Genomic DNA, 23,134 nt, shown 5'->3' with positions numbered 1-23,134 from the left:
CAGGTGGCTCTGCCGTAGGTGTTTGGTACCTTCCTTCTGCCCACCCATTTCCCACTAAAAACAAGCTTGGGGAGTCTGCCTCTTTTCCTAAACTGATGGAGACTCTCCCTGCCAACTTCTGTGAAAACCGAAGTATCCTTTTGCTCCTAGAAATGTTTGTCTTTAAATTGGTTGCATAAATAATATTTGTAAAAACCTTAAGGCTTATTGTGCACTGTAGGGTTTATTGAGCAGTAGGAATGTTTATACAGCAAGACACTCAGATTTATGTTTGTATTTTAGTCAAATGAAAATGGAACTGTATTATAACCTTTCCCTCAATCCCACAATTCAACAAATATAATTGTAAATTCAAAATTTGATCTTTTTTTAATGAATTTGAATGTCTTCTATTTTCCTTGCTTACAAAGTTCTTCAGTAAGTGATATGGATACTTGCGTTTACAAGTTTTCCTAAGCTTCCTTTATTAATAGTGGACCTGCTGTGATGTTTTCATATAGTCTGAGTGTTCACCCTGTGTAGTCCCTTCCTGTCCCTTGCCTCTAACCCTTGGTCTCCAGTGCTGTGACAGAGGTCTCCCAAAGCCTAGTTTATTCCTGCATTTTAGATGTGGAAATCTAAGCATTTTGCTTTTCTACCTTACGATTCCTTTCTGAAAGCTGTTGATTCTCAGCAGTCCCTTATTAATAGAAGTAAAAACTGTTCAGAATTACTCTAGGTATTGATTCCAGGAGGAGAAGAGATAAAAGGAAATGCTGCTGCGCTTCTGGTTGATCGCTGGTGTTAGAGGATTTTTCACCCCAGATAAGGATCTTAGGAAATGGATTTTCTATATATTTCCTGTGAGGAATGTTACATTTCGTTCATTTCCTCCTTAGGTGGATTTTGAAGATGTGCATGCCAGAACCATGGCTGAAAGGAGGAGGGAAGAGGAGAAGCAAAAACGATTGGATAACATTTACAAAGAAAAAGCCAAAAGAGCCGAAAAAGAAATGGAAGGTGAGTTGCTTTGGTTTTTTAGTGTTTGCTTTGGGGGTTTTGTCTGTTTTTAAAGCAACCCTTTTTAAGGTTACATAAAATAAATTCAAAGAGAATAACTATCCAAATAATAGCTGAGCACTGAGGACAGGAGTACTACATTTGTTAGAGCTTAACCCTCTGTCTCTCTCACCTAAAGGCTATCAGGGGAAACAAGTAACAATCCTGTGAGCTCAGGCAGTATGATGAGGTTTAAAAACAAAAAAGAGAAGTTAGCAAGTAGAGATCTGGTCTGTAATTTGGGAAAGTATGAATGCATAGCCTCAAGCAAGCATATCGTGAAACGTTTTGGAGCTAGTGGCTTAATTTGTGTCATTAAGTAGGCACAGACTTCTGAACAATGAAGTCCTCATGTTCCAGAGGCACAGGCAATGGTCTACACAGGAATCCTGGATGCAGTGTTAGGATATCCATGAGAAGTATCATATCATTGCTAAAAAATGTGTCTAACTGGGGACTGAATCTCAAGTGATATGTTCATAGCAGACATAATTCTGTAATACAAAAAAAGAACAGAGATAGTAAGTATATTATGGTGCAGTTACAAAGGGTTATTTAATTAAATTACTTTGATATATGTAATGCATCCAATTGTGTCTGCATTTTTTCTGCATGCTGGAAGTGTTTTCATGCATGAGGGTGGACTTTTAAAGAGATTTAACCTTCTTAAAGTCACTTTTGTTGGTAGCATCAAGCAATAACATATATTCATGGCTACACCTACAAGGAGCTCTAACATTCATGGCTGCAGAATGATACCCACCAACATCACTAAGAACATCCCCATTGAACCTTGTTCTCCTTCAAATTCTATGAAGTACTTGTGTCATATTTGCATAGTGAAATTCTAGAGAGGATAGGGAAAGGAGGAACACTGATCCTAAATTCCTTGCTGAGGAAATTCTGGATTTCCTGCTTAATAAAAGTCTTGTCATTCTTATAAGGACAATTTCTGAGCAGAGAGAGACCCGTATGGCTAAATTATCCCTGATTACTGGATAAATGGATTACCCCTTTGGTAGTTATATTGGTTCTGTAGATCTGTGTCTGCTCTAGAGATATTACTGGCATTTTAGAGTATTTAACTATATTCTGAAACACTTGTGTCTTGATAGAAATGTCCCAAGAGATTGCTGGCACACTGACAGAGATGGAGAACTGTTTCCGACTTCTGCTGCCAGATCCTTTTGACTTCACTGTGTATGATGCAGAACTGGAACCCAACAAACAAATGTCTACTAATGAGAATAGACCTGCATCCCCCTGGTCTTCTCAGATGGAAGTGAACCAGTCCTACCTTGGATGCATGGATGATGAACAGCCATGCTGCAGCAAGGACATTGTTTCTGTTTCTCAGTGTGTTAGAACTGATAAAGAGTTGGATGAGAAACAGGAAAAGCTGGAACAAAAAGACTTGGATGGAGGCACATGCTCAGAAGGTCAATCTGGTGTCCCTGCTCTTGATGATGATGATGATTACCAGACTTTTGTTAGGAACCATGGGCTTGTTTCACACAAGTATACTCTAGGCATTGAAATCTCCACAGGTACCTGGAAATTCTTTCACTTTTAACTGGAGGCAGCGTTTGTCTGAAGTGCTTTGTAGTTGTGGGGTTTGGTCTTTTCGTATGACTTAAATGTTGGGGTTCTTAGACACCATTTTGATTTGGGATTCCTGGGCACCACTTTCATAGAGTCATAGAATCAACTAGGTTGCAAAAGACCTTTTAAGATCATCAAGTCCACTTTGATTTCCTTTGGAGTTCTTTTCTATTTCTGGTTCATCTAGTAACCGTTGTTAGGTTTGGGTGCCCTTGTATGCGATTAACAGATTATATTAATGACCTTCTCAGACCACACTTTTGTATCAGTTGTTGTAAGCACATTTCAGCACTTCATACTACCTATAACACAAGTTTCCTGTGTTAAAAAGTTTTCCATATGTAATTTTCTTTCTCATACGCTTCGCTACTCACCTCTTTCTATAGCTGGGGTATGAGCGGCTAATTGACAAATCTTACAATTGAGTGTTTCTTGAACTTTTTTCCCTCTTGCTATTGATAACTTGCAAGAATCAGTAAGTAGCTTTGCTAAGAAGTTTTAAGAATTGTGAGTATGCATTTTTTATAGAACTTTGCTAATGTGAGTTACCTCTAGAAAAATTAGGCTGGTTTGTGTATCTTACAGATACTGTCCTAACAGAATTTCATGTGCAAACAACCGGTAAGGCAGGTACCTACTTTGTGCTTGCAGACAACAGAATGGGAAATGTATCCATAGGACTTGTGAATGACTAACTGATAATAGTAATACTAAATTAGTATTTTTACTGGGATGGTGGCATGCTTTGGCTTCTTTGATAATCAAGTCGCTATTGCCACTGGGGCAGGTAATATATCTAGTTTCTGCATATTCAATATCAAATAAGGCGCAGTTCACCTGAATTTAAGACGAGCTGTAGTGTAAATAGGAAGATTGCACTTGCCTGTGGTTTATTTGGTGATTCCTTAGTAGCGATGGCTTAACAACTCTGTCATCACTGGACTGAAAAAAGCTTTTAATCTTTTCCTCTGATGTTTTTTGAATGTGTGGATAATGGGAGAATAATTAATACTGAACAGAGAAACATTCTGATGTTTGTAACTTCCCTGTAGTGATGAAATAGTTTGGAAAGGTTCATGTCCCTTATTTAGCTCCTGGAGTAAAGATACTATAAATATTGTACACTAACTTTCCCCCCCCCTCCCTGTTTTGAGCAGATATAAAAGTGCATGAGAATGAAGATAATACTGCTATAATAAACAATGTCGTGGATGCTCACAGACTTCTCAGAAATAAGTTCTGGCCTTCTGTGCAGTCCTGGATTCAGGTGGGATAGAGAACGTTTTTTTCACTGTTATAAAAAGATGGAAAAGCAAGGGCTGGGATACAGTAAGTGAGCCAAAAGGACGTGAAGGTTAGAGAAACATTGGTGCAAACAGAAAGGATTTCTGTTTCAGTGGGGTGGACAAAAGGAGACTACAGGAGCTACATAATTTGTTTGATGGCTCTCAGCATTAGGTGTGCTACCTACAGTCATACTGTTTTGTAAAGATGTAGTAAAATTCTTCACAAAGTATTGAAGTAAAACACAGCTTTTGTCAGACATGTCTATCAGAAAAACAATGTCCTTTCTGTCAGTTGATATTACTGCTCAGGAGCCACATGCATGGAATTTGGCTTATAGATGGACACTCTCAGGAGATGTTTATACCAACTGTCTGGTCATTGTTTGTCTTTAGTAGTTGCTATTAGCTTTTCTATTCTAGATAGAAAAGAAGTGGCTTCATTAATTGTTACTTGTAAAATAAAGGAATTAGTGACTATGTTATATTAATTATGAAGGAAAACAAAAAATGTCTTGAATATCTACAAAAAAAGAATAAGAATGTTGACTTTTTGCTTTGCAGTTATTTACCAAAGCAGGAATAAACGATGATCGGCTAAGATGTGCCATTGATTTCAAGAATAAATTGGAGACTGCTATGAAGAAATATAAGGAAATGAACATTTCCTTTAAAGCAAGAAAAAGAAAAGTGGTGAGTTTCTTAAAACTGTTTTTCTAGAGGGGACCATTAGTAATGCTTAGCTTGTATAGGAAGAAACTTTGCTTTCTCTTAAGCACTAGGCTGGGAAATTTCTCAACCAAAGTTCTGTTGAAAAGTACACTAACTCACCTGGTTGTAGCTTCACTTAAGGAATTTGCACTAAACACCTGTAGAGTGTGCAAAGCCATGTAAGGCACCACTTTTGTTGTTCAGAACGGAGAAGTGGTTATGTTCAGATTGTATTTACTCTCAGTTTTTTTGCGTGTGACACTGTTACACGTGGGTTACACTGTCCTCGGCTTCCTTTGTGCATCTCTCTCAGTAAACACTGTATTACTCATGGTCTTTTACAGCTTGCCAAGCTATGCTAGAGTCTCACAATTCATGAAAGCAGTGTCTCTCTCTGCTTTGAAGCATTTACTTTCTCTAGTGAGCATGAAATGTGATTGAATGTATCTTAAGAGAATTAGTTATGTAAAGCTTCAAAGTGTCAAAATATTTTACAAAGATTAGCTACCTATGATAGTGTTTGTCAAGTTGGTAGAACTTGTGAATAAACAGAAGCTGAAAGATCAAATAATTCAAACAGATCCAAAAAGGAGCCTGTGGCTTGTTTATGTAGCTAAAAGCAGAGATGCATAACACTCATTTCTGTTGGCTGCGATCAAACATAATTACTGTATAGCTTGACAGAAGTGTTTTGGGCCAGGGTCCAGAGCAGAGTCTGGTTTATGACTAGATTGTAACATTTGATCTGGACGTTATACCTTGGTCTAAACTGTGGTAGCCTTGTTTAGCCATGACTGAGGGTTTGTAGACTTTGCTTTCATTGTGCAAATGAAGCTTTTATCAAGATTAATCTGGTTCATCATCTTAATACCGACTGACATACCACAGCAGTCAAAAATGCCAACTGTGAATGAAAAGTACTGAAAGACTGTCTTGTCAGAGGGTTTTTTTTCCTCCAGTGAAATATGTGTGCTAGCTTTATGCAACCAGCTATGAAGGAATCCAGACATCTGCTGTCATTCCTGCCATTTGCTTGACAGGACTTCATTTGCTGCACTTCTGCATGGAATATTGGTTGCTATATTTCTTGCAAGATATAAAGGACATTCAAGCCTGGATTTTGTGTGTGTGTGTGTGAGTGTTTAAAGTGGTATTGTAACCACTTCTGGAGATTGATCAATGCTATTATATGAGGTTTGAAAGCTAATAAATTCTGTGGTTAGAAGGAAAAAAAGAGGAAAATACATAGCAGAGCTCACAAATACATTCAAAATGAAGTGGTGCAAATTGAGGTAGTAACTTAAGTATTGAAAACAATATATAATTATTCCTAGGGTTTTTCTCCAGTGGAAAAATACCAAAATTTAGTGTGAGTGCTAAGTTACTTTAAATTTATAACCTGAACATAGCTTTGTATGGCAGAAGGAAACTGTATAAATTATCTTCTAGTCATGTGTCAAATGACTTTGTTAAAACCACAGTAAAATGAATCTGATAGAACAAAATATCTTAGTGATTATGAAGTCACCATCTGTCAAATATTTACATGTTATCATGTGAAAGTCTGCACACAGCTCCTCTTTAATTCAGCATTGCTGTTTGTGTTATTGCTTCTGTCTATACATCCTTGTGTCATTGAAGCTATAGTTGCCATGCCAAAGTTTTATATCTTCTCTAATCTTTAAATTCAAAGGTAGGACTTAGTCTGTCCTTCAAAGCACTGGCTCACAGCCACCCTGTCCAGACAGAGCTCAGTGTATTACAGATGTTATTAGTTAGCACATGGAGTCAGTCAGTGCTGTACCTGCTCACATGTAGGGATGAGCACACCCAGAAATGAAGAGGGGCATTTAGTAAACAGAGAGAATGTAAATGAAGTGCTGGTCCCATGTGAATTGTCTGGTTTGTAGTTGGTCTGTGACATCTCTACATTTGGATAAGGTGGCAGTTTTCCTGGCAAGTAGTGGCTGCAGTCTGAGGTACCTGTATTGTTAGCTGGAGAATATAAAGGTGAATTGTTTGTGTCCTTGCTCATTTTGAGTGTAATTATGGAAAACCTAAACCCTGCCAATGCAAGTAGGCTGTGGTGCCATTCTGCACTAGCCTCTCTGGAGCCATGGGATGAGAGGGGAAAACAACAACAAAGGTTATGATATGATTGTCTGGAAACAAATCCCTTGCAGCAAACCTTATAAATGTTAATACACCCCAGCTGCCCAGACTATGTCTTCCTCCTTCCCATCGCTGTGTCCCCAGATCAGAAGTCTTCAAGACATTTCTTTCTGAGCTGTTGTTTTTTTCAGAGGGGTGAGTGATGGACAAACAATGACAGTCTTACTGTGTTGGTCAAAGGCAAGTAAGTTTTTATGTGCTTACCCAAGTTACATTCACTGTAGGTAAATACTTGCTTGGAATGCGAATCAGGTGTTGGTTTCTGATGGGAAATGTATTTCGAGAGTGTAAACAGGATTTTCAACATCCGTTTTTCTGTGAATCTGAGTTTTAGCTGAATCTAGGACAAGAACGCAGAAGCTGTGTTGGGGCTTGTATTTCTTTGGTACCTGGCTCGGACTTAGCCCTCTCTGAAACGAACCAGGATAATTTGAGTGCCCAGTAGAGGGAGTGCACACTGCATGCTCGGCGTTTTTCCTCTACTCCCTCCAAAGCCAGGCATCGTCTCAGTCTGTTTCCGGTTAAACTCACTACAACAGCAATACCAGGCATTTCGAGTTAATCCTTCACTCTGTTTAGGTGAATTATTATAGAAGTGAAATTTTAATTATTGGCTGAGATTGGTGTTTAAATGCAAATTTCTCTTTCCAGAGGCTTAATTCTTTTGTAAGAATAACTTACAGCTAAAATGTTCCTTAAAAATATTTTTTCTGCTTAGAAATAATTTTATTTATACCTTCCTGCTTTTCTTAAAATACTAGCTTTTTTCTTATTTAGTATCTGATTTGCAGCTGATTTAAAACTATAAGATCATTTGCATCTAAGGTTGTGAGAGAACAAAACTGTGTGCTCTATTTTCAGTCATACACACTACCTTTCATTTACATCATTTCCATCAAAGATTATCCATTAGGATAGTACATGAAGTCTTCACATTAATAGAAATGTAGCTTATTAGCTATGTTTTGTGCACTGGGAGTATGTTTATCTCTTCTGTCATTACCTTTGTGAAGCTGTAAAAGATTTACTACTCGGGCTGGCTAAAGCTTGGACAAATAGAAGCTACTGGGCAATATGATGTGAGAAACATCCCACTCACTTGTCTGTCAACAGAGTGATCATTTAACAGTCCTATTACATTTTGAGTTTGTAATTTCAAGATACATAAATAGCCACGGATATCTAGTTTTTCATTAATTGGCTTCATTACTTTGTTTCACCTTTTCTTCTGTAAAATCTAAGCATGCATTTGGATCTTGGCTTATGCATGTACTTAATTTTATCCTGTGAAACATCTGGTTGAATTCAATAATGCCATTAATAATTAGACTTGGAGAAAGCTGTCCTTTTGATCCTGACCTGATCCCTAAACCTTATTGCACTATAAATCTGACTTTCCTGAAAAAATAATGTCAAAAAGTAGTTACAAATTCTACTTACCAGTGACATATGTGCTAGTTATAATTCATTTGTAAAATATTTTAATGCATAAAAAGATTAAAATTTGAATATGTAATAAATTAAGCCAAGAATTCTGCCAATTCTTTAGCTGCAAGACTATTGCTGATTATTTTTTTCCATGTCTTCCACTAGAGCTTGGCATTTTATCAGTGTGAATGAGTTACTTCTACCTAATCATTCTGTAGCTCTTCTTCAAGTCTGTCTTTTAGTTAAGTCACTGTCTGTTTTAAAGAGTGACATGTGCATTTTAGATCAAAAGCAAGGGCTGTGTTGTTTTCTCTTTCTGCTTCTTCCTGTAGCCATAGAGCATCCAGTCCAGCTGACTGCTTTCTGTAGCAGCTTCTTGTGCTCATATCCTCATTTTTTTCCCCTCTTTGTTTTAGAGAAGTTGTTTCTGGGGGATAACTAATTGTCCTTAGTGGTCCCTCCCCATGCCTGAACCAGTGTCTGCTAAAACACTCAGACCAAGGAGCAAGAGAGACACCTTTGTAAAAGAAGTCATTTCCTCAGGTGATGCTTTTGAACAGCACACAAACAAAACCCCTCATTCTTAAAGTTGCTTTTTGAAAACCAGAAGTGTTTAATATTGAGATTTGAACTTGATGTTGGTTGTTAGCGTGCATTGCACCTACGGTTGTCCTTTATCAGACTATACATCATTAGCATGTAATGGGAATGTTTGCACGGTCAAAATAACAGCCCAGGCAACATTTTAACTACTTCTTTTTTTGTCTAGCTAATACTTATCAAAAAAGCCAGGTCAGTCGTAACTGTAAAAGTGAACACACAATATTAAATAAGTCACACAGATGCTTATGCTTTCTCTTCCCTCCTCTCCTATTTTAACTATCATCTGATGATTATTTCTGTCTGTGAAGTGTCTCTTTCATAGTCACTTTTCAGCTAAAAGAGCTTTCAGGTTTTTTAAGTCTTCTCAGAACACAGGACTGCTATAAACCAACACACTAAAATTAACCCTCAAAATGGTACTCTTAAAAAGCATCTAATCAGGTAGTGTGATGGGTTTGAGTTGGTTTTCTTTCCTGGAGCTGAATGTGGCTATGGTATATTTTATGCCTCACACTGGCCTGCTGCTGTTAGAGAGTTATTAAAAATATCTTGTTATGCAGATCTAGCCATGAATTCTGAAAGTTGTCACTGTGACGACCTCTGATCCCTATCTGATTCGCAGGTCGCACAATGCAATTTGGAGCTCTTCTAATAGAGTGTAAAATAAAGTAGGATGTCTCTATCATCAAGTTAACCCTTATGTTAAGTATTTAAGTTTTTCAGGCCCAAGGGTCATCTCCCTTGATTCATCTATGAATACTGAGCAGTGTGTACGTTGTAGGTAGTAGATATAAATTTGCTTCCTGCTTTTTATCCTTTCTACCTTACAAGGGGAAGGAGTATATTGAAGTGAATTGAATATATTTGTGAGATTTTTAAAGGCACACTGCTAAATGTGGAATTATAAAAATAGAAAAGGAAGAATATTTTCTTGAAACACAGACTAATATTTAGATTTAGCTGATGTAGTAATATTAAAGTTAATATATTCACCTCTAAAGATATCTTTGAGCCTGAAGTCCACAGTCAGGAATACATGTAAGTTTATGTGTGACTTGCATAGAATATTTTGTTGATTTGTCTGTAATAAATTAGATTTATTTAATTGAGATTATAGAGTCATAGAACGGTTTGGGTTGGAAAGGCCCTTAAGATCATCTAGTTCTAACATCTCTGCCATGGGCAGGGATGTCTCACACGAGACCGTGTTGCCCGAGGCTCTAGTCTTGATGTATGTTTATCTGTTAAAAATGCAGCATCTGAAATTTTGAACAAATGAGTTCAGGTTCGTTCATAAATGTGGTCATTGGAGTAAGGTGCCATTTAGTTACTGATTTTACAGTTTATGTGTATGCAGACTCTATCATGAGAGAGTGGCATACATGTTGGTAGTGGATACAGAGTTTCAGTAGCACGAGTTTGATCTGGTCTAAGCAATAGGTGGTAATACACCAAATGCAGTAGGGCTTTTTGCATGAATGAATGCTAATGGGAGTCTTATTATACCATAGTTTAGATAAAATTCACATTTCCTAAAATTTTGTAGAGAAAATTACTAGTAACGAGAAACTCTCCTCGTTCCCCAGCTCTAAAATGTAGCTTTTATCATGTATAGGCCTCTGAATCACAAAAATTAAATGAATCAAAATGTTGCCTATAGTATTTCAAGAGGTCATAGGAATACTGTTTATCATCTCATAGATGACTTAGACTAGCCAGAAACGACTGGAAAACCTAAAGGCTTCTCTGTGGAGGGGGGAAAGAAAGAGGTATTTTTGGCTGGCCTTTGAATTACCATAAAAAACCCACCTTTTTGGTCCAGAAATATATATAGCCAGTTCTGGACCTCACTATAGCCTTATGCAATGGCTTTAAAGAATTTAATCTGTTGTGCAGGGAATACTGTGTAGAGGAAAACAGGCCAGGAGGAATGGAGGAGTAGTTCAGGTATAGTGGCTGTTCAGGGTAGTACTTGTAACGTTGGCAGTGGCTGTACAACAGCTACTTGCTTCTTCAGTAACAAAAATGAGGGGTTTCCTACTGCTTTTAGGAAAGAAGAACATCTCAGGAACTCTGCTGTGGGTTTGGTTTTTAAGGCCCAGTTATGTGTGCAACGCTATTTTATACTTGCGTCTTATCTTTGTTGAACTTATTTCATCCATTCTCCGATTCTTGACACATTAAAAATTAAATCCTGCCAGGTACTTCTTAGTGTGTTATATAGTTACCAAAACTACTGCTTAGCAGGTGGGGTTTTTTGTACTGGTGGCTGTTGTACTACTTGGGTTCTGAACAGGGAAGCAGCTTAATATTTTGGTAGTGCTTTTACGGTTGGCTTGAAGGTGATCTAAACATGAGCAGCAATCAAAAGGGACAGTCCTGTCACTTATTTCCTCCCCTGATGCTTCTCAGTGCCTTCTGTTGCAGCAGGGACCTAAACTAACTTAAACCTAATCCAGAGAAGGTTTCTGTAGCAGCATTAAGCTCAGTGAGACTGTCCCTTTCTATAACTGAAACTTGGGTAACACATATCCAAGTATGAAGATCAGTCTTTACTTAATCAGAGTAAGTTTACTTAATCAGACTCAGACTGATGGAGTGATAAATGCTCAGGTCCTCTAACAGCATGAGTTATAAAACAGTTAGTGAAAAAATCATACCAGATAATATAAAATATGCTTTTTACTGTGTAACAAGATGTAGTACCTGGAGTATGTGCAGTAACTGCGTGGGGAAGTACATCCCTGTACTTGAAAAGTAAGATGTAACCTTTAGTTTTATATATATATATATTGCACAAAGACATTTAAGGAACTAACACTACAGTCAGCTTTAATAAATTAAATGTAGGTCTCAAATGTAGGTGGTCAGCATAAATTTTATAGGAATGTTTTGGGGGTTTTTTTATGTTGGGGAACTATATTAGCTTTAATAATAAAAGGTAGCAGACTTCTGGCTTAGTGCTTTGGGATACATGGACAGGAAAGGTGGTGTTAGACTAGGAGATCTTTGGTAGTTTAAATAAAACTGTTACACCTCTCCTGAATGGGGTATTTATTTTATAAAGAAAAATTCAGCTATGCAAGAGAACTTCATCTCTTGGTTTTGGTGGATGGTGGGAGCCCAAGTGGCGAGGTTAAGGTCCTTTCCAACCTAAATCATTCTATGACTCTATGATGTATCTTGAAGGGTTGTTGCTAAACGAGTACTAAACTTGGCTTGTAATATCTTCCTGATGTAAGTTCTGTTAAAGGCACCAGTTTTCCAGACTACCTTTTATTTGCTGTAGTCTAAAACTGTAAATGCACATGCTAGTCCATTTGGTATATTGGACATACTGATTTCTTGTGAACAATGTTCATGAAGATCTAAAGGTTTTTTTGACTGTCTTGCACCTTAAGACCCACTGGTCTCTTTGGGTAATTTTTTGCTGCTTTTGATTAAAATCCCTCCTAACCTTATCTGGGACCTGGAGCCTGCTGGGGTCCAGAGGTGCAGCAGGTAGTAACACAGAGCGATATGGGTTTTGTGCAATGCTCCTCATACTATTGACCTCCCAATGTACGTGTCCAAGCTCTGTTGATCACTGGGTAGGATGGAGAGGGCTTTGTCTCATTATCTTGAGTAAGCCTCATGCTTGCATCTCCAGGACTCCAGCAGTACTCTCAGACTCTTGCCAGTGTACATTGCTTTAAGGGGAAACTGGTCCATTGGGTAGTTCATATGGCTAAAGCACTTGGGAGCAAGGCACACTGGTTCTCCAGCATTGCCCTTAGGCTAACTGTTGGACTGGAACCCTTTAAGCATTTTTCCTAATTTCTGGAAATTATGAAATTGTGTGAAATGTGCATTCATAAATAAAAGTCAGCCTGGCCAAGTAGCCTATGTGCTGTTGGACAACTTCAAATAGAATGAATAGTGATACTTTTACTGGTTAACATAAAATGTGATTTGCCTTGACCACGTATCTAATTTGCAGTCACTGAGGTTTGAATTTATGCTCAAATCAGAGAGCAAAGGGGAGGGGATGTAAATGGGAGGTCCCTGTAAATACAGCTCTTTTAGTAGTTTGTTTTCCTTGTGTTGCACAAAAGAGAACTCGAGCATGGGTCTGAAATCTGCCAAAATGCCAGCATTTATTTCCACATCATCCTGTGTTGGATAATATAAAAGGATGGGAAAGGAGGAACTTGTAAAAGTCCTTGCATGTAAGATACACTGTTTGACTATTCTGTTTCTATTACTGGTGCTGAAGAAATTCTTTTTACCCAGTCACTATTTGCTTACATAGAATATCCCCAAATTTCCTTTCAGATGACTGAAGTATGTTTTGTGCTAAAGGCAAATAAAAAATGTATTTGCTTAAGGTTGCCCCTTTAACTAGATTCTACAGCAATAAATATTCTGGTTCCCTAACCAAAATCTTCTGCCTCTTGAAAAATATTTAGTTGGCTTTGAGTAGATGCACATGAGATATTGGCATGGTGGAATAATTTGCAAGATTTTCCAGGGAGGGTATTAGCATATAAATAGCAGATGCAATGACGACCATCACAGCTGAGTACATTTAATTTTTAGTTTATAAGATAGAATGGGTTTTTAAATGCATAGCCATCAAGCCTGTGGAAAGACAAATGAAGTTTAGAGTTCACTTGTCTGAGAATGCCTTACATCATTTTTTTTTCCCCCTTTAAAAAAAAAAAAAGGAAACAGACACACATAAAACTGAACAAAAGTGATTTCTTGGCTGAAAAGTAATTGAGATTGCAACCAAGTTAATTACACCATGCAGAATTTATTTGCTGGTCCCAGCTGTAGTTTGCGAGTGGTGGTTTAGTAAGTAGATGGGACTTCTTCATGTGCTATCTGTTCCCTTCCTCCTTTTCCTAAAATCATTAGTACATACTGTTCCTCTGGTCCTATAAACTGATTGCACTCTATAGTTCAGTTATTTTATTGTTTTCTTTAATGATGATTGTAGAGAATCGGGTTTTGAAATCCTATTAGCAGAATGTCACACTCAGTTCCTGTAAAAAGGACCGAAGGGTTTTCTTTACATCTCTCCATGTGGTGATTTGTTACTGGTTGAGATGGATGAGAGCTGTGGTTGCACTGAGCTACACTAATAGCTGGAGGCTCTCGGAGTGTTGACTCCAAAGTAAAGCTATGATTGCATTCCTATTGGCACCCATGTTTGTTTTCAGTATTTTTAAGAAGATCATAGAATGGTTTGGATTGGAAGGGACCTTAAAGCTCAACCAGTTCCGACCCCCTGCCCTTGGCAGGGACACCTTTGACTAGAGCAGGTTGCTTCAAGATGGAAAGTAATAAGGGAACATCTGGGGTTTTCATGAGTTAAGGAACACATGGTTTGATTGCACTTGTCCAGCTGGAAAAGTCAACACTCTTTTAAGTTTTTAATGAAAATCAGGAGAATGGAGATGTTCTAACTCTGATTATAATGAAAATAATTCATGTATATTTTCTGTCCTTTTTTTGGGGTTTTTTTTTTTTTTTTTTTTTGTTTTAAGCCACATTCTCGTATACAAACAAGTTCAGCCCAAGAATCTGGAAGCTGTGTAGCTAAATCCTGTTTCTTCTCACAGTAAGACATCTAGTCAGGGAAACTACCACATTGAAACAAGCGAAACAACCAAAAAACCCAACACACAGTTTTGCAAACACATGATGTGTTTAGATAAATAAATAAATGCCAGTGTTACAGAGCAGATTACCACTGAGCAGAAAACTTCTCCTCTCCCTGAAACTTGAGGAGCAGTGATGGTGGAAGAAGTAGCCTCTGGTGGCTGGGAATCTGGTGTCCCTTCACATGGGCCATCCTCTAGTGACGGAGAGGAGGTGGTTCACCCTCTGTCTCTGCTAAGGCTGCCAAACTATGGTAGTGACTTTCCTCCTATCACCTGATAATTAGAATGGATTTGAGAATGGGACCTGGGTTTTTTTCCACATTCTTTGACAGCTGATTGAGAAACAAACACTTATCTTAGAGGTATTTAATCCCCTACACTGCAAGAAAAGCTTTATGTTGTGATATTTATCACTTAAGCTTATACTTTACTTCCCTTCAGATATGGCCCACTAGAAATGGCATGTTGCTTGGATTTATCTTAGTCTTGTTTTTCTTGTTTGTGAGTACCTAACCCCTCATTCCTAAAGGATTATCATTTACTAATTCTATCACTCAAAATGTTGTCTTAAATATTTGATTTCATTGTGATTTGTTGATTTGTATTGTTTTAATTGACTGAAAAAGTTTGCCTACAGTAGAAACATAGATAGTAGGTGGCTGAGCTCTCACATTGCATCTGTAGACCTTGCTTTGGAGCTTCCTTCTTGTTTGAAAAGTGGAATGGGAAAGAAAGAAAAAGACATTTTTCTAACTAAAAATGTTGCCCATGAGCTCTCGTCTCTGAAGAAAGGGAATGCAGCAAAACAGCATAAATGGGTGGTTCTGATGGAGTACGGCTGGAATGCAGCAAACTGAGGTATAACTACCACAACTACTGTGCAACTTCTTGAATTTCTACTAGTGATGACTTGAATATTTGAAAGTAAAAAGATAAATGTTGTTTTGTTAAAGATTACATCAAAAGAAAGACTTCATGTCTGTTTGAAGGGAAAAGGGGGATTAATTCCCGATAGTTAGCTAAGCAGTTAATTTTTTCTACAGGAAATCTAAATATACTGGAAGAGCCCAGGGAAATTCAAGGGTGTGAACAATCCGCATAATATTTTATGAAAATGACCCCCATATTTAAAATCTGGCATTATATGTTATGCATTGTAGCACCAAGTCCACATCTACCTTTTAGAAAATTAAAACACATAAATTCTGTTTAGTGTTTGATATGTGCTGCACTAGCTGAAAGCCATAATGCCCCTAAAACCTTGGGTTGCTTTTCACCTTTCATAAATTCCTGGGTAGATTCTATACAAAAAATAATTTTCAGCTCCGTGGCTCATTGTTATTCCAACTTGATGGATTGTCGTCATTTACTCAGTGGGGAAGTTAAGTGCTCCTGTCATTTCCGAAGAGTATAATTGGGACGTTTCACAGGTCAGCGGTAGTGACAGGTTTCCCTTTTGATTAGTGTTAGACTGATAACAAAAATTACAGTTTCCTATGATTAATGTTTTCTATAGTACTTGAATGCACAGTTCATGGATTGTACCTAAACAAAGTGAATTTGCATCTGATTATGCTTTTTCTCCTTCAGGCTTTTCACGTGCTTTCAAGTTTTAGGCCATGCAGGTAATACAGGAAAGTTGCTTTTAAGGCAGTTTTCAAGTTGAGGATTAGTGAAGCCCGTTGAATTTTAGTGTATCAATGCACAGAGAGCTATGTGCCTCCAGTGACAAGTGAACAAACTGGAGAAATTGCAATTAAATGCAGAACCCTTCTGAATTCTTTCTAGTGCTCTCAGCTATGCCTTGCACATGACTGTTGTACCCACTGATATTTTAGGTATAATCTGTCAATTTAAGTTAAACCATCAGTTTGAATCGAGTTTTCTTTTTCTAACTAGTTTGAGATTACTTTTCAAATCCTTAAACCTGTTGCTGCTCATTTGTTTACGGACTTCTTGCAAGTAAAGACAGTGGAAATACACCGAATTTGCTTTCCCTGTTTTATAATGTGAAAGTTAGTCAGCTCTTCCATTATGGCACAAAGTTGCAGACTAAGATTATCCATGAGAAGTTTTAGCTTGGTGAAATCTTTTTAAATTGGTAAATGGGAGATGGAACCTGAGTATGGATAATATGATGTTGCCTTGCTTCTAGCTGGAGAAATAGGAGTGGATGTTTTTTCTGAATTTAATGAAATTGCCCCAATAGATAAAAAGGGGGTGATAACACCAGAAGAATTATGAAACCTAAATACAAATACATTAACTTCTCTTCAATTTCTAGCCCTCTTCCGTTGTGCGGACTACAAAACCTGATGATGTTTTGCTTTCTAAAGGCAATTGGGAAGGTCTCCGAGAAGTTGCAGTTTAACACAGATGTTCTTTCGTAGAATCATAGAATAGTTAGGGTTGGAAAGGACCTTAAGATCATCTAGTTCCAACCCCCCTGCCATGAGCAGGGACACCACACACTAAACTATGTCGCCCAAGGCTCTGTCCAACCTGGCCTTAAATGCCTCCAGGGGGGTTGGAGCATTCACAACTTCCTCAGGCAACCTAGGAAGTTCATGTCTAGTGGCTTTGCAAGTTTGTGATTAGTGGTAGAATATTTGACCCTTTCTTTGCATTACAGCTCTATTTTGGTTTGTGCTGCAGCAGACATCTGTCAGCCATGCCAGGTAAGGCTTGGATTGCTGCTTTCTTTCAGATGAGGAAGAGTGATTGCAGTAGGAAACAAAAAGTAAACTAGGGTGCAGGATCCTCCAGCATAGTCTGGAAGGTTGGCAGCTCTTGAGGTAGTGACAATTGAGCTGAAAAGACTATATTGTGCTGTTACATGGCTTTGGCAGCTGGGTACCTTCACACATGATTATGCTGAGACTTTATTTTAAAATGAAGACTATTAGGTGTTCTCTGGTAAGAATGTAGTAGTAAATCTACTCTATCCTTCAGGACAGTAAATCTTCTTTTCTCTTCCTTTTTTTCACTGGAACTGCAGCTTTCTTAAAGTCATCCCTTTAAACAAAGGGAAGAATTGTACTTCTAGCTTGCACCTTCCATTCATTATATGTTGAAGTGTATCAGTATGTGTATTAACATCAATTAATATGCTTTATTAGAAATTTGTACAGATAATACTGACCAAATGCTGATTATTTTTATTATTATTATTAATTTAAAATTTTTAACTACATTCAGTAACCCAAGATTGGTTTCTAGGTTCTTTGGCTTCAGAGTATATGTATGATTTAAAGGAACTCAGCTGTGACATGAGATTAGAGGAGTGAATTAAATTGGGAAAATTCTGCTGCAGGCAAAACCTGCAGCATCCTCCAGTGCTTGTAACAATGAGTAGTTGATATGAATATCAACCTGAGTCAGGTGCAGGAAGAGAAGTAGAGAACACTGCTGTAAATAGTAAAAATGATGCCATTCCTTATCTATTGCTTGGACTTGCTGCAGCCCAGCTGAAAAAAGTGATAGCCTGTGGTAAGGTTGGTTTTAGTGGGTACCCCTTATTATTTCCTTGACTTGTGAAATTGCACAGCAGACATACAATAATGTGCTAATTCTCTTGTTGTTAAGAATTAGGTGACTTCCAAGGTGGTCAAAGAAAATAAAGCATAAGACCTTCATCACTGCTGCCCTTTCAGGGTGGTTGGCATTTGCTATTTTAAAGTTCTGATAGTACAGGCCATGTGTGTGGCACAGATTCTTTTATGTGTAATTTAGAGGAAAAATTCTTTTTCAGGTGTAGAACAAGCTTAGAAACAAGTTTAGAGGCTTGCTGGCACATACGCAGTAGTAGCTAGCTGAAATGACACAGGCTATTTGGGTGCAGCTAAATGAGTAAAATCAGTGAAAGGAGAAGAGGTAAGGCTAAAATTTTCTCATTAAGTCAAAATCTTGATGTTATTTTAAGACTTTTGGTCTTGTTTTATAACTTTACACTTTCTCAGACTTCACCAACTGCATGCGTTCTAATGGATAAAAGGGGCTTTAAAGAAGCCCTTAGGATAGTATGGCTTTAGAGATAAAATGTTAAGCAAAGGCCTGATCTTAAGTAAAGATTAAATACCTAATTAGGGAAATGCTTTTGACATGGAGCCATCTCAGTAGGGCTATCAGGATGTCTGTGAAATATTTTCAGTGTGAAAGGAAATGAAAAGCAGTCTTCACACGTTAAACATGCCTCTAGATGAAAGCCTTGGATGATGATGACGATGAGGATGAAGATGAATTTGTGGAGGTCCCTGAGAAGGAAGGTTATGAGCCCTACATTCCAGACCACCTGCGTAAGGAATATGGTGAGTTTGCCCAGCTGCGACAAGCTTTATCCCTGCATGTTACTGCTGCACTAAAATAAATAAACAGCCATTCTGAAGTAATAAAGTGATCAGTGGTGTGGGTAATCTCTGCCTGCTATGAGGAAGTCATTACATAGATGCAGGAGCAGCGACTGGCTCCAGATGAACAAATACTTTCTAGGAGCAAGAGGAACTGAGATGAGAAGCTTATTTCATTCCATCATGTTCCACTGTAGTTTAGAGCCAGGCGCAGCACAGCGTATGCTTTTAAGTGTGCTAAACACATACAGGGAGTGAAGGGATTGCAACGTAAAGCTGTAAATGAGCCTGAATATTAGAAATACTGGTAACAGTCTGGTGAGATGGGATAAGGTTTTGTACTGTCACCTGCATTAGTAGCAGTTGAGATGTGCAGCCACTTCCTCCCATAAAGTGGCCAACTCACAGCTCAGAAAGAAGGGGGGGTGGTGGTTTTGGGGTATTGCTATTTTTTAATAAGTAAAACCAAAATAAACATCCTCTGGCACATTTTGTTTAGAAAAGTGAATTATCATGTTAAACCACACAAGAATACACTCATTTCATAGTAGCATGTAATCATCAGGAGCTGGATGTGTTAGGCAGCCACCTCTCTAAATATGGTTCTTTGTTCCATATGCGAGCGCTGTTATCATAGCAGTGACTTTAGCTTCATATAATTCAGATGGGCTTCTGCCACATTTCTTTAGTTAACATCTAGTTCATGAGGACTGAGCTAAAAAACTGGAAGTCTGTGCAAGTGGAATGTTTGAACTGAACATTAAACCTTCCATGTAAAATAAATCTCTGTTATGTGGAAGGTGTAAACAGTTTAAAGGGTTTTTTTTCCCTTCTGTTGTTACTCTTCCTGAACAAACCAGGAAAAGTGAACAGCTCCTCATATTGACTTTTTGTACTAAACAGGAAAACAAAGTTGTAAAACAAGTCATAGGATCGTTGAATAGTTAGGATTGGAAATGACCTTAAGGTCATTTAGTTCCAACCCCCTGCCATGGGCAGGGACGTTTCACATTAGACCATGTCACCCAAGGCTCTGTCCAACCTGGCCTTGAACACTGCCAAGGGTGGAGCATTCACAACTTCCTTGGGCAACCTGTTTAGTGCCTCAGCACCTCACAGTAAAGAACTTCTTCCTTATTTCTAACCTGAACTTCCCATATTTAAGTTTGAACCCATTATCCCTTGTCCTATCACTACAGTCCCTGATGAAGAGCCCCTGTCCAGCATCCCTATAGGCCCCCTTCAGATATTGGAAGTCCTATGGAAATGGATTGAAATATGACATTTAAATTACTTTTTTTTTTAAGTCACTTTATTCCCTTACGCTTCTCTTAGGAAAATGGAAATATCCTTCCAAAAAAGTGAAGTTCTATCTGAAATGCTATTTCTGATGGCACATACAAATATTTGTGGCTCTCCTGAGATCTGAAAAGTTTGTAAAAAAAATTAAAGGTTTTTGAAGATGATGCACAACTATTTGTATGCATAAACATATAGACGTGCAGCTGGTATTACCTCTATGTAGTTGATGATGATGATCTCAAAATTGATGATGTTTAATATATAAATGAGCAGAGTGTACCAAACTGGTATGGTTTGGGTGGAGGGAGAATTGAACAAGTCAATTTGAATCTCTGTGTATAAGATGAAATGTAAATTTGTTAAAAGAATTTAGGTGATTAGATAACTGAAGTGTGAAGATATAACCCATTAGGGGTGTCATGCCAAATTAGCATTACTAGACTTTTAACGACCTCCCATTTGTATAATCCTTATTTACACTTGCACCTGATGTCTGTTGCAGACAAGACACCAGCCATCCTGTGGTGCCACAGGGCTGTTTCAAATATGTTGTGTTGCTAAAGAGAAATAGTGGGCTGACAAAGAAACAGTGCTGTAAAAATAACTTTCATAGGGTTACTCAGCAGGGATGTTGTTTTTTATCTACAGAAGAGGAATGTGCCCTTGTGTGGCCGGTATTGTGAACCCCTTAAAAACTGAGGCATTGTGCGTTTAAAAGCTGTAGGGAGGGATAAAATCTTGTTTCCGCTAGATTTGCCCCATTCCAGGCTTTGCTGGTCAGCTGTCAGATGCATTGGCTTAAAGTCAAAGGTGGTTAAGGTAAGGAATGGAACTGTGCAGCTTCTGATGTCATTCTTGTGCCACAGACAGAATTTGGGGCTGGTGCCAGGGTAAGTGATTCCTTCCTGCCCTCGCTGGTCTTGGTGTAATTGGCATTTGAGCTCTGAACCTCATAGGAAGTGATCCATTTTGAGAGGTGTGCTTTTCCATTTAACGCCACAATTCCCAGATCTAGTCCAAAGCATCCACCTCCAGCACCTATTGTCTACTAATGGGTTTTCTCAGTTAAGAATTCCTGTCTGTGTCTCAGTGCATGCATTCATGAGCTTTCTTATGCAAGACTACTTTGAGGTACTGGGAAGTGCTGTTGCCATTTTACTAGTGGTGACATGAGGAAGCCATCTGACTTGGGAATATAAGCATGGAAGCAGTCTACTGGTTATCAATTTTCATCCTTATGCAAAATTATATGAGAAGTGACTGTACAGTCAAGAACACAAACCATTTTTTCAAATCAGGGTAATCAGCTTATTTCTCTTGCATTTGAGCCATAAGCCAAAATGCTTTTAGGTCACTGATAGCTACTTCAGTGGTTAACATTGCATCTTAAAACCTGCTTGGGATTTCTTTCTTATCAGGGTCAAAGCTACAGTTCTGAAATCCCAAGGGTTAGTTTTATCCATTTCATAAATTCTTCCTTCCTCCCATCATGGAGCAATGTGCCTTTGTGGGTCAGATAGAATCTTGGAATGGTTAGGGTTGGAACGGACCTTAAGACCATTTAGTTCTAATCCCTTGCCATGGGCAGGGATAACTCACAGTAAACCATATTCCCAAGCTCTGTCAAACCTGGCCTTGAACACTGCCAGGGATGGAGCATTCACCACTTCTTTGGGCAACCTGTTCCAGTGCCTCAGCACCCTCACAGTAAAGAACTTCTTCCTTATATCTAACCTGAACTTCCCCAGTTTCAGTTTAAACCCATCACCCCTTGCCTGGTTGCTACAGTCCCTGATGAAGAGTCCCTCTCCAGCATCCTTGTAGGTCCCCTTCAAAGAGTATGTTCCCATACTGCCTTTCCCAAGCTGATGGTGTCTGGGTCGTATCTTTTCTCTGTGTTAATTAGCATGGTTTTTTGTAGTATGAAATGCCATAGCAACATGGGAAAGAAGGCTTAGACCCCAGTGAACACATAAGGTGTACAAACTCAGGCTGTTTCCTTAGTAGAGAAGTCACCACCTGTGTTTTACATAGAATTAGGAGTGCTTCAGACTACACAAGCTTTTCTAGTGCAGCTCTTGCTGAGCTAGATAGAAAAGATGTTTCCTTCTAAAACAATATGAACAAGCTGGCTATTGCAACCATTCATTAAAGGTGTGGGGGTTTATAGCTTTTGCATTTCCTCTGAACATTAAAAAGCCTGTGTTAGAAATAACAATACAATACTGCGTGGACTAACACACAATTGAATTTTCAGATTTGAAGTAGAAGTCATGCACTGTGGGGCATTTATTGAGATAATTGTGCTTGTTTGTCTTGACTGGGTATACTCTAACCTGTACCCAGGGAAGCAGCAGGCTTCCATGCATATAGTTTCTAAAAGTTTTATTCTCTCGACTGGCATCCATCAAGACATGCAGGGAACACAACAGTTAAAAGCAGAACTACCTTGGAAATGTGAAATATAATAGAATCATCATTATGAATTTCACATTTACAAAAGAATATGATTGGCACTTCCCATAAAATGCTTCTGCATCCGTGTACAGGTACTGAGTGTAGGCATTTCCTCTGATGCATCCTAATCAGCTGCAAACCTTCCTCATTCTCAGGCAAGGTCCTTCTGTGTAATTAAGGTTCCTAGAAAATATGACAGGACATGGGATATATTTGATTCCTACTAAAGTTCATAGAAATTAATAGTCACTGCACAGGATGTTGATATACTTCTGAGTAGTTCGTGATAGTTGTGTCCTCGTAAGAACTGTACAATGGCCAGGGACTACCAAATAAAGTTAAAAGACCAGGGTGAAGATGTAGAAAGGTTTTAATTTAAACTCTGCTGCTTTGGTTTATTCTGAATCTTAACTATGATTGTAAAACAACAATAAATAGGGTTGACTAATAAGAGTTAATATAACAAATTCTGTAATTCAAAATAATAATAACCTATTCTGATATTCGAGTAAGCTAAACAAAGTATTAATGTAATCGTAGAATG

General features: G+C 38.2%; 1 protein-coding gene across 1 annotated transcript in view; it reads left to right on the top strand.

Moving 5' to 3' along the window:
- Positions 1-23,134, top strand: part of UVSSA (UV-stimulated scaffold protein A) — a gene marked incomplete at its 5' end in the record, with an annotated part of 49,739 nt that overhangs the window by 2,546 nt on the left and 24,059 nt on the right. Inside the window, 5 exons of the mRNA XM_010010388.1 lie at positions 879-999; positions 2,154-2,585; positions 3,798-3,907; positions 4,488-4,616; positions 18,684-18,792. Of these exons, the coding sequence (XP_010008690.1) occupies positions 879-999; positions 2,154-2,585; positions 3,798-3,907; positions 4,488-4,616; positions 18,684-18,792 (901 nt within the window). The remainder of the gene's footprint in view (positions 1-878; positions 1,000-2,153; positions 2,586-3,797; positions 3,908-4,487; positions 4,617-18,683; positions 18,793-23,134) is intronic.

The sequence above is a fragment of the Nestor notabilis genome, unplaced genomic scaffold, assembly GCF_000696875.1.
Source record: "Nestor notabilis isolate BGI_N333 unplaced genomic scaffold, ASM69687v1 scaffold12732, whole genome shotgun sequence".
Lineage (NCBI taxonomy): Eukaryota > Metazoa > Chordata > Aves > Psittaciformes > Psittacidae > Nestor > Nestor notabilis.
This window is presented reverse-complemented; position numbering and strand designations above follow the sequence as displayed.